General features: G+C 46.1%; 1 protein-coding gene across 1 annotated transcript; it reads right to left on the bottom strand.

The window, feature by feature from the left end:
• Nucleotides 1-620: 620 nt before the first annotated feature.
• Nucleotides 621-15,827, bottom strand: MRPL21 (mitochondrial ribosomal protein L21). Its single transcript, XM_044269942.1, has 7 exons — nt 15,682-15,827; nt 11,942-11,993; nt 9,826-9,911; nt 7,381-7,544; nt 4,998-5,050; nt 4,044-4,147; nt 621-744 (listed from the first exon to the last, which is right to left on the bottom strand). Exons 1-7 carry the CDS (start codon nt 15,752-15,754, stop codon nt 680-682), a joined length of 597 nt encoding a protein of 198 aa, XP_044125877.1. The 5' UTR covers nt 15,755-15,827; the 3' UTR covers nt 621-679.

Here is a 15,827-nt window from a genome sequence, read left to right as displayed (position 1 = left end):
CAGTGCAGTCCTGGATGGTTGAGTTGCCTGTTATTAACTACCATTTACTACTCAAAAGTAGCCTCTGAGAGCTTTTTTACGCTCTCTTGTGGTAAGCACTAGGGTCAGACCACACCTGTAATCATTTACGAATCTGCCTGACACAACTGCATGACGAGTTTAGCAGTAATCCGACATTTCTATCTGGGTGCGTTATTTTGTAGTCAGTGTACTTACATGGCAAAGTGACCTTTAGGCTTCCCCCAGCTCCAGGGCACGTGTGCAGCTGCTACTATTGCACCCCCTATAACACGCCATATCATGATGTATTTTGTACTGTTTTGGGCAATCACAGGGCTTTACTGTAATTTCAGATCCAGGCTATTTAATACTGCTGCAAATTCTATATGAATCCAACAGAAAAAATCCTGGCATGCTCGGACACTGTGTTACGAAGCAAAAGGACTAAATAAAGCACTCAATGTATGAGGCTACAGACATAACAGAAACGACATTCTAAACAATCAGGATTTTACACTGATCGACTTCACAGCCAAGGTGTTACTTGTCGGTGCTTCAGAACAAGCATGTAATACAATACATACAAAACCATCTTAAGGAAACCAAGAGGACGCTGGTTGTGTTTTTCATAGTGGTCTTTAATAACTGAAACTATGGTAGAAAACAATAATACATAAAGTCACGATAACGCTGGAGCAATTTCAATGGTATTGATCCTCAGAATGGTCTGTGGTTTGATAGTTGCTAAAAAAAAACAAAAGAAAAAAATAAATAAATTAGGTGATAGATTAGAGAAGCAGACGTTAGCGTTTCTAAGACATCTCTAACAGCCATTCATCTTGTGCCCTTGGGAGTTGGTCTTCAAGATTACAACACTTTTAAAGGGGATGTCCAAACAGATTCTGAGATTATAGGACTCTCAAATGCGACCCCCCCCCCCATCCCCTTTTTAATGTATTGTCAATGAGTGGGTTAGCTAAAGGGGTTGTCCAAGTTTAATTACAAGTCTGGCAGCAAAAGTAAAGAAACGATACCATGTTTCTCTTACCTCGGTCCTCCCCACCGCGGTTTGCTATCCCGGGTACAGCAGTGATATACTGTACACACCATGTCATGGCTGCAGCCAATCACTGGCCTCAGCAGTCATGTACTGCTGAGACCAGCGACTGGCTGCATGGTTTGTACAGGATGTCACTGCTGCAGCCAACCACTGGCCTCAGCAGTTATGTGTCGTGTACTGCTGAGGTCAGTAATTAGCTGCATGGTTTGTACAGGATGTCACCGCTGCAGCCAACCACTGGCCTCAGCAGTTATGTGTCGTGTACTGCTGAGGTCAGTGATTAGCTGCATGGTTTGTTCAGGATGTCACCGCTGCAGCCAACCACTGGCCTCAGCAGTTATGTGTCGTGTACTGCTGAGGTCAGTAATTAGCTGCATGGTTTGTACAGGATGTCACCGCTGCAGCCAGGAAGAGGACATCATCACTGCAGGGGTAGAATTGCAACGGTGGCGGCAGCAGCAGGCAAGCAAAGTGGGGAGTATGACTTCCTTTTTCTGTTTTTTAGCATGTTTACTGCTGCTGGTAGAGTTTAAAGGGAATGTGTCACCGGACATTTTACGTGCCAGTTAAAACCAGATACTGTAGCAACACATCCTTTTTTTTTCCTCCTGATTACAGATTTTTGTATTCTATTTCCAAAACATGATTATGGGGGCGGCCATCTTGCCTGATCTCTTCGTAACAGCATTTAGGGAGCATTTAAAGAATTGCTTTACAGCAGCCACATGAGCCACAGAAACAATTGTCACGAGGAGGCCTATGACTTCTATTGCAGAGTTTTCTAGGCATGCTCTAGGACCTGTGCAGAGGTCAGGAAGGAGCTGATAAGCTGTGATATCACCTATTGTGAATGGTGGATCCTGTGTTATCTATACACAGAGGTGCCATTTTACTCCTGCTTGTAATAAGCAGGTAACTACAGTAAAGTGAGCTGTACAGACAGACGTGGCGTCTCTTATTAGACTTAGTGGCCAGTGCAAAAACTGCAGGATCTTACGTTTTTTGTTTAACCTCTATCACATACATGATAATGTGTGAAATGTGTGACGGCTGGTATGGAGTGGGCTGCTGCGGTGATATATAATACAGGAGGCACCAGGCCACAATGATGGGGAACAGCAATCACGCCGAACCCCATCATTTAACCCCTCAGATGCTGCGATCAACAGAATGCCATTCCCCCTAAAAGATCTGTTACGGTGAATGAGACAGGGGATGAAAAGATACCAGGTTCTAGCCCTCTAGGGGGCTAATAGTTGTTAAGTCAAAAGTGAAAAAAAAAAATAAAAAAAATGACAAAATACACAAAAATATTGAGATTAAATCACCCCCTTTCCCAATTTTAAAAATAAACAAACAATAAAATAAAAATAATCTGGTATCACCGTGTCTGAAAATGCCTGAACTATTAAAATAAAAATACATTTTTATGTGCAGTGTATGCTGTAACAGAAAAAAAATGAAAAACAGAAGATTGACCTTTTTTTGTCACCTTCCCCTCAAAAAAATTTGAATGACAGTGATCAAAACGTCGTACCTACCGCATAAATGGTACCAAAAAAAACAGCACGCTCTGCAAAAAAACAAGCCCTCAAACAGATCCTTGGATGGAAATATAAAAAATTTATAGCAATGCAAAGAAATTTTTGATATTTTTTTAAGTTTTTTTTAAAAGTAGTAAAACAAAAAAAACTATACAAATCTGGTATCACCGTAATCATATTGACCCGCAGAATGAAGGCGTCATGTCATTTTTAGTGCACAGTGAATGCCGTAATGTAAAAACCCCAAAACCTTAGAACTGTTTTTTCCACTTTCAAATTTTGTCCCGTTTTACAATACAAGACATGATAAATTAAACGGCTGCCGTTAAAACTTGTCCCGCAAAAAAACAAAAACAAAAAAACGCCCTCATCTGGCTATGTGAGCAGAAAGTTCAAAAAGTTATGGCTCTTAGAATGTGAGGAAGAAAAAAAATAAATAAAAAAAATGGTCTTGGTCTTGAAGGGGTTAAGAAATGTGGTTTAACCAATAGGTCATTTTCTGATAACAAATTTCCCGTTAAAAGGGTCGTGTCATTTCAGCAAATGACATTTATTACGTAGATAAAGTTAATACAAGGCACTTACTAATGTATTGCGATTGTCCATATTGCCTGGCTGGATTCATTTTTTCCATCACATTATACACTGCTCATCTCTAGGGGTTACGACCACCCTGTAATCCAGCAGCGGTGGTCGTACTTGTTTTATTTCCTATAAAGTGCAAGCACAACCACCACTGCTGGACTGCAGAGTGGTTGCAACCAATTTGATAGGAAAAATGAATCTAGCCAGCAAGGGAGGCAATATGGACAATCACAATACATTAGTAAGTGCCTTGTAGTAACTTTCTCTACACCCATAAATGTCATTTGCTGAAATAAGACTACCCCTTTAAGTTGAACTTGGACAATCCCTTGAATGACAGCTCTACTGTACTACTGGAGGCTATTAGACTGATGGTTTTTGGGCCAATTATTGGGAACAAGCACTCATAGGACACTTACCGTACAATAGTGCAGCCGATCAACTGATAGGGGCATCCTTCATCAGGATGAAAGATTCTGGATTATCGGCAGCACGTCTCTGTGTAGTCAGGGATGTGCTGCCGATAATCAGGAGAACTAAATGAAGGGGGGGGGGGGGGATGGCTGCAGTAGTAGTTGCTCCTCACATTCACTGTGTAATAGGCTGGTGCAAACAAGAAATGATGGATGCAGTTATCCTTCAGCAGTTGTCCTGCCGGAGTATCGGGCATTGTAGTGGGGCATTACTATACATACAGATAAGGCCCTGTATGCACCTCCCCAGGTATCTGAGGTCGTACTCCACCACCTCCCGGACACTGTAATAATTTATCACAATTCTCTGTAAATGGACTCCCAATTATTTGCAGCTGCCATAAAGCGCACGGCGAGCTCCTTAGATCATATACAACTTACTTTTCATCTTCTGGTGCCGGTGTCGTCTCCAGAACTTCATGCTAATCTTTGGATACGACTCTGTTTTTTCAATCACTGTTGCTTCCACTCTAACCAAATCCTTCCTGCAGGAGAGTCACAAAAACACTGTCAACTCTAAAGCCCGAGCTCAGGACGGAGCTGTTAGCCCCCATTTATAAAATAACTTAAAGGGGTATTCCCATCAGAGACAATGGGGGGGGTATATCGCTAGGATATGCCCCCATTGTCCGAGAGGTGCGGGTCTCCTACACTGAGAACGAAGCGGGGAATGTGGCGGAGGGCGCACGGCGCATGTGCAGCTGCCCTCCGATCATTTCTACGCGGCCGCGAAAATAGCCGAGCACCAGGAATCCCGGGGTCCTCCAGCCACCAATCTACCCTCTCTGTTCTCGGCGTAGGTGTGGGTCCCAGGGGAGGGACTCGCACCGCTTAGAAAATGGGGGGCATATCCTAGCGATATGCCCCCATTTTCTGCGATGGGAATACCCTTTTAAGAGATCAGAAATTCTTGAGACGATTTAGTGCGAAAGAAGATTTTTCCATCCATTTTTATATAGCTCTTTGTGGTTAAGTTCCTCTGCTACCCCCTCCTGGAAATGAAGTGTACACAAACTGGGGTGTTGCTATCCCCCTTGTCAACTGGATGTGACCTTATGCACGGCGGTCATGTCCAGTCAGAGCGAACGGTGTCGGGCTGTAAAGAGACATACCCAATTGGCAAGGGCGACGCTTGGTTGTCAATTTATTTACACAGTTCCAGAAGGAATAACAGAGGAACAGCACAATGTACAAAGTGCTCCAGAACTATTATTTCTGGGGGAATGCACACATTTACTTGAAAGAGAGCCATTAGGTGTAAAGAGGACCTGTCTGCACGCATCTTAAACTAGGAGTCCATTGGAAAACCATATACACATAGAAAAAAGGACTTACCCAAGGAGAGGCTTTCCTACCAATGTAAAATTATGACTGCCAACCATCAAAACCTAGAGAAGAAGCAGAAATAGACTAAAGATTCAAACTGATGATGATAGATCAGCCGTAATAAGATTTACATAATCTAATGAGACAATTAACTTCCCGGGGAAGCGAAAAGTCCAACACTTAGGTTTACTACTAAAGGCCATGTACAACTTCAGGGCTATTTTGTTTTGTATGATCGAATGTCACTCATTTTGGGCTAATAATAATATTTTCAAATGGTCTTTATTCAAAAATGTCAGCCATTGTTGAGATAGAGGGGTTAAAAAAAATAAAAATAGTCTCTTTGCAGAGTATCAGTCTCATGTGAAGCCTAATCTCTGAGCTCCTGACCTCAAACACTTATTTAATCCATATTCTTATCAGTTTGATAAGCAGTTTAGCTATAACCAGTGTATAATGGAACTGAGAAGTGATACAGACTAATTTTTAACCCCTGTAACTCCAAAACAGCTTGAGCCCAATTTTAGCCCAAAAATGAGTAAAATGCAATCATAACAAAACTGCCTGAAGGTGTCCAGAGCCTTAAAAAAGTTATTATGCCTCAGCATAATAATCACTTAAAGGGACACTGACAGGCCCAATTAGCATATTGAGTTATATATATCACAGTACAGGTCATATAAAGTGTATTAGAATCATGTAAGTATCCCCCCTGCCCACCTTATAAATACGGAAATATAAAGTTTTATAACCTGCTTGTCCGGTCTCCAATCTGCCCAAGGGGCGGCGTTTCATCTGAAAATGTGCCCAGCCAGCCGCTCCCAAATGCCGTTATGAAGCCCCGCCCAGCTCATCAATATTCACGTGGCTGGGCGGCGGCTACAACTCTCCAGGTCTCGATCCTGCGCATGGGCAATCGAATCCTCCTGGCATCGTTCGTGTGCAATCTTCTGCGCCTGCGCCCCGCCGTGGTTAGATCGCGCCTGCGTACACACCCTGCCTGCGTCCCCGAGCCTCTGCCTCATGCGCCAGACACTGTTCACACTTTATATGACCTGTACTGTGATATATATAACTCAATATGCTAATTGGGCCTGTCAGTGTCCCTTTAAAGAAATTGGATTTTTAATGCAGGTCGGGATGGAGGATGCCATGAACTAATTTCCGCCAAGCTGCTTTTCCAATTCTCGGTATAGGCACAGTGCCAGCCCAGCTTTTGATTCATTTTGAGATGTGCCAATTGGCAGGGACACGCTGGGCTTGCCACCAATGAGACTGATCTGCAATATGTATATAGTAAGTGCAAACTATCTTATACAGTATCAGGGCAGGTCCATACCAAGTGCATCATGAGCTAGGTGCCCGGCGAGCAATGGAGTCCTGAAGCGACTTATGCTGATGTATATTCCCTTACTGTGTTCCGGGTCCAATTCCGTTGCGGGCACTTCCGGGATCGCATGCTATACATTGGGCAGGTGATCCTAGCTCAGTTTCAACCCATAAGGGTTGCGCCTGCGCAGTCGGGCCGCCTTGAGCGCTGTGAGCTGTGCAGACACAACCCGTGAGCACTGCGTTCTCTGCAAACAGCTGATCAACAGGGGTGTCAGGAGTCAGACCCCCACCGAGAATAGGTCATCAATATAGAAAACCAGACAACCCCTTGGATAATGGAGGGTTATTAGTTTTTGTGTTTACATTTTTCTTCACTGTCTTCCCGGAGTCATAACGTTTTAATTTTTCCGTTCACATAGCTGTATGATGGCTTGTTTTTTGCGGGACAAGTTGTACTTTCGAATGCCACCATTTAATATGGCAGCACAGCGAGACCCATCATTCCTGTCTGAAACAGCAGAGACCCATCAGCTATGGCGCCAGCTGCACATGCGAGCAGGTGCCATATTTAAAGGGCCTAAGGGTTAAAGGGGTTCTGCAGTTTTTTTGTAAACTGATTACCTATCCTCTGGATAGATCATCAGCATCTGATCGGCGGGGGTCCGACACCCGGGACCCCTGCCGATCAGCTGTTTGAGAAGGCAGCGGCGCTGGCAGTAGCGCCGCGGCCTTCTCGCTGTTTACCGCAGGCCCAGTGACGTCACGACTAGTATCAATGGCCTGGGCGGGGCTAAGCTCTGTTCACTTGAATGGGTCTGAGCGGCACCTATGTCATGTGACCAATGAACATGACATCACTGACCTAGGACGTCACAAGGGCATTGCAGACTTTTCAAACAGCTGACTGGCGGAAGGTGCTGGGTGTCAGAACCCCCCCCCCATGATCCTGCGGATAGGTCATCAATATGTGAATCACGAAAAGCCCCTTTAACAGCAGTCACATTTTATTATACATATGTCTGTAGGTACGGCGCTACCATATGTATCTGAAAACACGCACTTTTTCCAGCCGAATCCTCTCTCCACACTGCGCGTCCACAGAGTAGTTAATTAGAACAAGGTCCTCGTTCGTTACTTTCCATTGTTTACTTGCAAAGTGGATGACAGCAAAGAGACGACCAAACTGTCCCGTGGCGATGAGGCCGTTTACTTTAGTAACGAGCTCTGAAAGAATGAGAAGAATGGTTAAAAAAAAAAAAGACAGGAACAACAAATATTAGAGGGGACACACTGTCGCCGAGATGACGAGCTTTAAAACCTTCATCGACCTTTCCAGCGGCATAAACAGCGGAGAGGTCAGTGGAGCGGGAGAATGACGTAAAGCCGTCTGGTTGTGCTCTTATATCAGCATGTTAACGGCCTCTCTAAATACTAACATGGTGGGGATCAACAAGGTCGCCGTCCTATAGCCCTGCGGTTGTTTCCAATGTCATCACCTTGGAGCTGTATACAAATCCTATTGCAGGCTGCCATAGACCAGACATTGTAATTATGTAGAAGGACAGTTTGATTTAAAGGGACCCAGTCATAGGAACAGGGCCTGCTTCCCAATGCTAGTACTAAAAGAGGCACTCCCGCAAAAAGGTACATGATGTAATCTGTAGTGAAGGTAATCTACTTACCAGTGACTTTATTTGTGTGTTATAACCTCGCTTCTGATCCTCAGCTGTGTCATGTGACCAGCACTCTGACTTTTCAAATAACAGCATTATGTGTGGACAGGAAGTCAGTTTCTCTGTGGTTTCCTACGGGAGCCTCAATGTCAGTCTCATAGGAATGAATAGAGAAGCAAATGACTTCCTGTCCTGTGTCAGTTGGAGATCAGAGTGCTGGTCACATGACACAGCTGAGGGTCAGAAGGGAGGTTATAACTGACAAATACAGTCACTGGTAAGAAGATGACACATACCTTGATACAGGATTTGGCTTATTTGATGCAGGATTTTGGTTGCTCTCTGTTTATTGGTGTGGATTTTCAGTCCAGATTAACAGCTGTAATTTTTATATCCTATAGGCAAAAATAAAATATATAACGAAAAAGTGGGACTGCACTCCTGAGTAGTGAAAGCAAAGACTTTTATTCACCCATAGTGTGGCAAGTTTGCCACACTATGGGTGAATAAAAGTTTTTGCTTTAACTACTCAGGAGTGCAGTCCCACTTTTTCGTCCTTTATACCTATTGGGTATTGCCGCTACCCTTCATTGGACTTTGCACCCACACCCCGGATGGCGCTCCCGCTGGACTTTTTTTTCATATATATATATATATAAAAAACACACACAAAAAACAAACACTGAAGGCTATGGACACCTTCAGGGTAATTTTTTATGACTGCATTTTACTCATTTTGTGCTAAAAATATATTTTTTTATTTAGTCTTTATTAACAATGTTTAGCCGTTTCTGAGATACAAAGGTTAAAAATCTATGTTTTTGCAAACGGCTTCTTTCAATCCCCTCATCTAACGGCTTAGGCTACTTTCACACTAGCGTTCGATCGGATCCGTTCTGAACGGATCCGATCATAATAATGCAGACGGAGGCTCCGTTCAGAACGGATCCGTCTGCATTATTTTAGCATATAACAGCTAAGTGTGAAAATAGCCTCGTACGGATCCGTCCAGACTTTCAATGTAAAGTCAATGGGGGACGGATCCGCCTGAAGATTGAGCCATATTGTGGCATCTTCAAACGGATCCGTCCCCATTGACTTACATTGTAAGTCTGGACGGATCCGCACGCCTCCGCACGGCCAGGCGGACACCTGAACGCTGCAAGCAGCGTTCAGCTGTCCGCCTGTCCGTGCGGAGGCGAGCGAAGCGGAGGCTGAACGCCGCCAGACTGATGCAGTCTGAGCGGATCCGCCTCCATTCAGACTGCATCAGGGCTGGACGGCTGCGTTCGGGTCCGCTCGTGAGCCCCTTCAAACGGAGCTCACGAGCGGACCGACGAACGCTAGTGTGAAAGTAGCCTTATGTGGAGCTGTTATCTCTTATCTCCTGACCTCAAACATCTCATTATAGCTAGGTCAGGAGATCAGAGATAAGAGCCATCATGTGTAGCTCTTATCATCTGACCTAGTAAACACTTATTTGAGCCAAATCACAGGATTCTAAACAAAAACAGCTGCAAACAGCTTGATTTTTAACCCTTGCATCTCAGATATGGCTGAACATTTCTAGTACAAGACCGATTCAAAAAATGATATTTTTTGCCCAAAATAAGTAAAATGCAATCATAACATTTCATTTGGTCAAGATTAAATTCATAATATATCTTTATAAGTGTTTTTATGATGCAGAGGTCCAAATCCCCTGCCGCCAATCACACAGCCACCACCAATAACGTTCCCAATATAGAATATTCCGAGACTACTCAGCAGAAGATTTAGGACCTAGCAGAGTCAGAAACATGGCGATTTCTAAGAATGCCCCTTGAGCTCACCTCTGTGCTCCTCTGCTTCTTCAACGGCATCTGGGAGTTTGATCTTGGGCCAAGGTGGTTCAGATAGAGACGTCTTTGGGACATAGCTGAAAATCACCGCGTTCATTAGCACAAATATCGCACAAAAGCATACAAAACATTACTGGTCCAAAGCAGATAAAAAAGAAGAGAAGATATCACAGACAGACAATTATGGCTTCACCTTGCGGTGGTCTCAGTGTAGTACAAACTGCATGGTGAACAGGCCACATTGTCCCAGCTGTTTCCATAATTGCTGCAGATTAAAGGGAGCCTGTCAGAAGTTTGGACCATGCTAAACTGCTGACAGCACTAGATAGGTGCTGGCGAGAGCAGGACAAACTTTTATTTTAAATTTTTTTTAGCTTTTCTCATCAGGAGTAGTGAGATGATGAACTTTTATTCTGCGAGGTTCTGCTCATGCCAGTGCCCAGGAACTTCACTCTTAGGCCCCTTGCAGACAAACGTCACGGATTAGGTTCGGATGCGTTCCTAGAAAATCACGAGATTCTGCAAGCAAGTTCAGTGAGTTTTGTCTGCGATTGCGTTACGTTGTTCAGTTTTTTCCACTCTAATACAATGCGTTTTAATGCGTTTTGCACGCGCGTGATAAAAAAATGAATGTTTACTAACAACATCTCTTAGCAACCATCCGTGAAATTTGCATCGTATCCGCACTTGCTTGCGGATGCAATGCGTTTTTTTCACGCTGCCCCATTCACTTCTATTGGCCCAGCGTTGCGTGAAAAACGCAGAATATAGAACATGCTGCGATTTTCACGCAAAGCACAAGTAATGATATATAGAAATAAACTTACTTGCTGCAGGTCCGCTCATGTACACAGCCCTATTGAAATAATTGGGTCCGGATTCAGTGCGGGTGCTATACGTTCACGTCACGCATTGCACCCTCGCGGAAAACTCGCTCGTGTGAAAGGGGCCTTAAAGGGGTTCTCCAGGAGTTAAAAGGGGTTATCCGAAACTAAAAACTGCCCCCCCTCATATGCTGTGCCTCATCCTCCTCTCTGCTCTGCTTGTCAGGGATTATGATCCCGAATACAGATGATAAGATATTCAGCTGAATCACTGTGGGAATGGAGATCATGAGGAGACATGAAGTACAGAGAGGAGGGTAGGGATGCGGCTGATGAGCAGCAGCACTTGTATGTGGTCTCCATTACCACAGTCTGTCCTGTCTGTCCTCTCTGTACCATGCCTCCCCTTGGCTGAGTGACAGCTGTAGCCTCACCCAGGGTAGTCAGCGGTATGACATGGTCAAAAGTGCTGACAGACTCCCTTTAAAGGGGTTTTCCCCATCTCAGACAATGGGGGCATATCGCTAGGATTGTCTGATAGGTACTGGTCCCACCTCTGGGACCAGCACCTACACAGAGTACGGAGCCCAGAAAATGGTGGAGGGCGCTCTGCGCATTCGTCCTCCGTTCATTTCTATGGGGTAGCCGAAAACAGCCGAGCGCTGGCTCAGCTATTTCCGTCGGCTCCATAGAAGTGAATGGGAGTGGCGGCCGGTCATGCGCTCCTATTCACTTCTATGGAGAGAGTGCATGGTGGTGGCTGGGATCCTCCAGCCACCACCTTCCCTGCTCTGTTCTTGAAATAGGTGCAAGTCCCAGGGGTGGAACCTGCACCTGGCCATATGCCCCCATTGTCTCAGATGTGAATACCCCTTTAAGGCTTCCTTCATATACAAGTGGCATTGACCCCAAAAACATGAATGCTCTCCATTTACTTCTATGGGAATTAGCGAGCTGGTGCCCGGCTATTTTCGGCACTCCCGCAGAAATGGGGGTGGCCTTATTTGTGCGATGCACCATTGATCACTTTGGGGACCCTGTTCTAGAGATAGGTGCGGGTCTTAGAGGGGAGACTCACAACAATCTGACAATGGTCGCTTATCCTAGCGATATCCCACCAATGTGTGAGATGGGCCAACCCCTTTAAAGCTTCATGAGACCAGCAATGATGAGAATCCTGCTCCAAGTGTCACTATGCCCGCACTAAATTAGTCCCCCCCTCACTGGCAGCGGATATGGCTCAGTCCAAGAAAATCCCTGAAGGAGGAAGAAATGACACTTACCTCGGCTGCAGAGCTGAACTCTGACACCGGAGGGGCGGCTGGAGCAGCAAGGCTGAAAAGGAGAAGACAGAAGATAAGAAGCCATAGAGCGACATGAAAGACAGCCAACCAATAGTCCGGTAATCTGCCTGATAATCCAGAAGCACCGAGACTGGAAACCTGAATAAAGAAAACAATTACTTAAAGGGGTTGTAAAAAGGGTTTCGTTCAAATACCGTACAGCAACACCCCTGTCCGTGGGTTGTGTGTGGTATTCCAGCTCAGCTGCACTGGTGTCCACGGCGCAGAGCTGCAATACTGCACACAACCTGTGGACAGAGGTGGTGCTGTTTTTGGAAGAAAGCACCCAGGTTTTTCTAATAGCGGACAACCCCTTTATCTAGCTCAGAGAATGTGCCCGCACTGCTGAGTAAAATGATGATTATATGCAAATGAGCTTCTAGGAGCAACGGGGGCGTTGCCATTACACCTAGAGGCTCGGCTCTCTGTAACTGCCGCACCCTCTGCACTGTGATTTACAGGACCAGAGGGGATGACGTTTTCACTGCCTGGTCCTGTCAAACTGCAGAAGGTGCGGCAGTTGCAGAGAGAGCAGAGCCTCTAGGTGTAATGGCAACGCCCCCATTGCTCCTAGAGGCTCATTTGCATATACATAAACTTCATTTTCCTCAGCAATGCGGGCACATATGAACATGGGACCAACACAGATGCCTTCAGCTGCCAAGCGCACATGTAACAGGTCAGCCAGTGTCATAGGGACAAATCTGCTGACAGATGCCCTTCAAAGGGGTATCCCCATTTTACACATTTATGGTATATTCACAGGGTCGGCTATAGACGACTGATAGATGCAGGTTCCACACCCATCAACTAGAGCGGGGGTCCCCTGTCCTGCCGTTGGCTGTCACATCTGGGCAAAGAATGAATGGAGAGGTGGTGGTGCAGGTGCGGGGCGCACTCTATTCACTTCTATGCAAACTTGCCAAAACAGTGTCCTTGGCTGTGCTCTGTGGCTCCCATAGAAGTCAATGGAGAGAGTTGTCCACATGCGTGGCTACCGCTCCATTCACTCTCTGCCTGGGACCGGAGTCGGGGACCCATATTCTGGAGACAGGTGCATTTTCCATTGGTAGGACCCACATCAATTAGCCGCTAAAGGGGAGAGAACCCCTTTAAGAATGCAGGAATAGCCACATATATTTCCCATCTCTGAGACAGGGACACCATAATGATTGCAAATTATACAGATGCATCCGGCGCCAACAGTCCACCGCCCACCGATACCCAGGAAGAACACCGCCATCTCAGTTCTCTTTTCAGCATCAGCGGGGCGGCTGCTCTTCCCTGTACAGCGCGGTAATAACTGGGACGGATTACTCCATAAGGAAGCAGAGACTGGGACGCAGACAGGTCATCCGGGGTTCTTCCCAGTCCAAGAATAGCAGGAGATAAGGACGTGGCCGTGTGCGGAGGACTCCTTATCGGCAGGACTCCGTCCAGAGCCAGACAGAGAAGTGCGCAGAGATAACCGCTGTCCTCGTAGTGTACAACGCGGATAAGGCTAAAAGCACAGGACAGATGATAGCAGAGGAAATTACAGGACTAGCAATCCCCCAGTACAGATATCATAGGAAATTACAGGACTAGCAATCCCCCAGTACAGATATCATAGGAAATTACAGAACTAGCAATCCCCCAGTACAGATATCATAGGAAATTACAGAACTAGCAATCCCCCAGTACAGATATCATAGGAAATTACAGAACTAGCAATCCCCCAGTACAGATATCATAGGAAATTACACGGAGCTATTTCTGTATTTTGCGGCCCTATTGAGGTGAATGGTTCCGCAAAATAGAGAACGGACACAAAAAAATATATATTCGTGTACACGAGCGTTTATGCTGTGAAGTATTGTTAGTAGGAGGGGTTTTGCAGGATTTTAATATTGAAGCCTATCCTCCAGATCGGTGGGTCCAGCTGCCAGCACCCCTGCCGAGCAGCTGTATGAGGAAGCTATGGCCTCCTCACAGCTCACCAAGCACAGCGCCGTCCATTGCACAGTGGCTGTGCTTGGTACTGCAGCTCAGTCCCATTTACTTGAAAGGGAACGAGCTGCACACAGGCCGCGTGACTGCTGAATGCAACATCACTGGTCGAGGGAGAGCACCCAGCCTCTTCAAAAAAACATGGGGGAAGGGGGTGCTGGGAGTCAGACTCTCACTGTGGATAGGTCATCAATATGAAAATCCCAGAAAACCCCTTTAATGATCACGCACGTATTGTACTTTTTTTTTTTAGGGGGGTTCGAACAGCAAAAAAAATAAAATAAATTAAAAGACATTTCCATACAAACGTCATAATGTAAGTGCACTGTTATAAGGGACTGATAGTGCGGGGTAGAAGGAGGTGACAGGGCGAATTTATAGAGGTTGTCCGCCCGTGATCTGGTGGCGCCACCATGTGTTAAGCCTCATTCACACATCAATGTTTTCCCGTCAATGATTGGGAGTCAAAACCAGGATCACTCTCCCTCTGCTCAGCTGCCGGCGTGGGAGCGAGGAAACCACAGGCGCCGGCCCTCCGTCTCTGGCTTGGGGGGCCCCCCTGGTCTCCCGTCTCCTGGGTGGGAGTGCAGGAAGTTTTTAGGACTGCCTGAAACTCCCGCTAGAAAAAAATAAAAATAAAAACACAGCAGACCTGCAACACCGGGAGGTCTGCCTCCTACAGACACTAAGCTAAAAAAAAAAAAACTGATAAGCCTGGTCCCTGCAGGAAGGATATAGCTGAAGGGGAGGAGCTTACACTGTGCGCTTAGTGTCCGGCTCCTAGCGGCAGCAGGTGTCCCCCAATGAGACGGAAGAGAAACCACATTTCCCCTGAAGAGGCGCTGGCAGCACCAGTGCGCAGTGAAGTCTACCCATGCTTAGGACGAACCCTTCAAGGAGGCACCCCTTTTCCTGACATGTCTGTTTTAGTAACTACTTGCATCCCCCATGTAATAATTCTGGAGCTTCTATTTAGGACTGGATGATATGCAGTTCCTTTATTATCCCTTCTAGAAATTGTATTGAATTACTAGCAGTTTGCGGTGAAGGTCCAGAAGGGTGTTACCAGTTTGGGGGGGGGGGGGTTGTCCCTGCAAAGTCTGACATTATCCAATCAGAGCTACCGGAGTCAGACTGTACAGGGACAACCCCCCCCCCCCCAACATGGTAACACCCAGCTGGACCTTCACCGCAAACTACTAGTAATTCATTCATAACTAGCAGGAATAATAAAGGGATAGAACATCATAGAGTCATAACAATAGAGGCTCCAGAACAGTGATTACATGGGGAATGCAGGTAGTTACTAAAACCGACATGTCAGGAGCAGTGACGGAATAATCTAGACAGACATCAGTATCCAGGAAAGCTGGGTGACCTCTACATTACATTGTTATACCGGCTGCAGAAGCTGTAGTCACTTTCTGAATGGAAAAAAAACTACAGCAATGAACTCCTGAGTGACAACTCTGACAACCCGAGGCTGCGTTACACTACAACTCCCAACATGCTCAGCTAACAATAATCAAAGCATGCTGGGAGTTGCAGTTTGACACCACAAGTCACGAGCCTGCAATAATACATTACCACCAGAAACCCAGGCAGATAGATAGATATCCCTTGTGTCACCCAGCTGAGGTGCCTGATGACCCCGGGCTTCCTGTGAATGTCAGCCCTCCGGGGCCCCTCACCTGCAGCAGGAGCCCGCACACATCCCCCGGACGCCGCACTCCTCAGCAGCCGCCCGCAGCAGGCGAGAGCCATCACGTGTCTCCTTCCCTTCACCCTTCAGCACCGATCCCCTGCACGCGTGCGCTCGACAAATGTTTCCCCCAGT

The sequence above is a fragment of the Bufo gargarizans genome, chromosome 10 (genome assembly GCF_014858855.1).
Source record: "Bufo gargarizans isolate SCDJY-AF-19 chromosome 10, ASM1485885v1, whole genome shotgun sequence".
Classification (NCBI taxonomy): domain Eukaryota; kingdom Metazoa; phylum Chordata; class Amphibia; order Anura; family Bufonidae; genus Bufo; species Bufo gargarizans.
This window is presented reverse-complemented; position numbering and strand designations above follow the sequence as displayed.

Excerpts from the sequence above, each read along its gene's own strand:
- MRPL21 (XM_044269942.1), bottom strand. The coding sequence starts at position 15,754 with ATGGCTCTCGCCTGCTGCGGGCGGCTGCTGAGGAGTGCGGCGTCCGGG. Across the intron at positions 9,912-11,941 it reads AGTTCAGCTCTGCAGCCGAG|CTATGTCCCAAAGACGTCTC; the intron begins GTAAGTGTCATT and ends GGTGATTTTCAG. Across the intron at positions 745-4,043 it reads CCGGCACCAGAAGATGAAAA|CAACTATCAAACCACAGACC; the intron begins GTAAGTTGTATA and ends GTTTTTTTTTAG.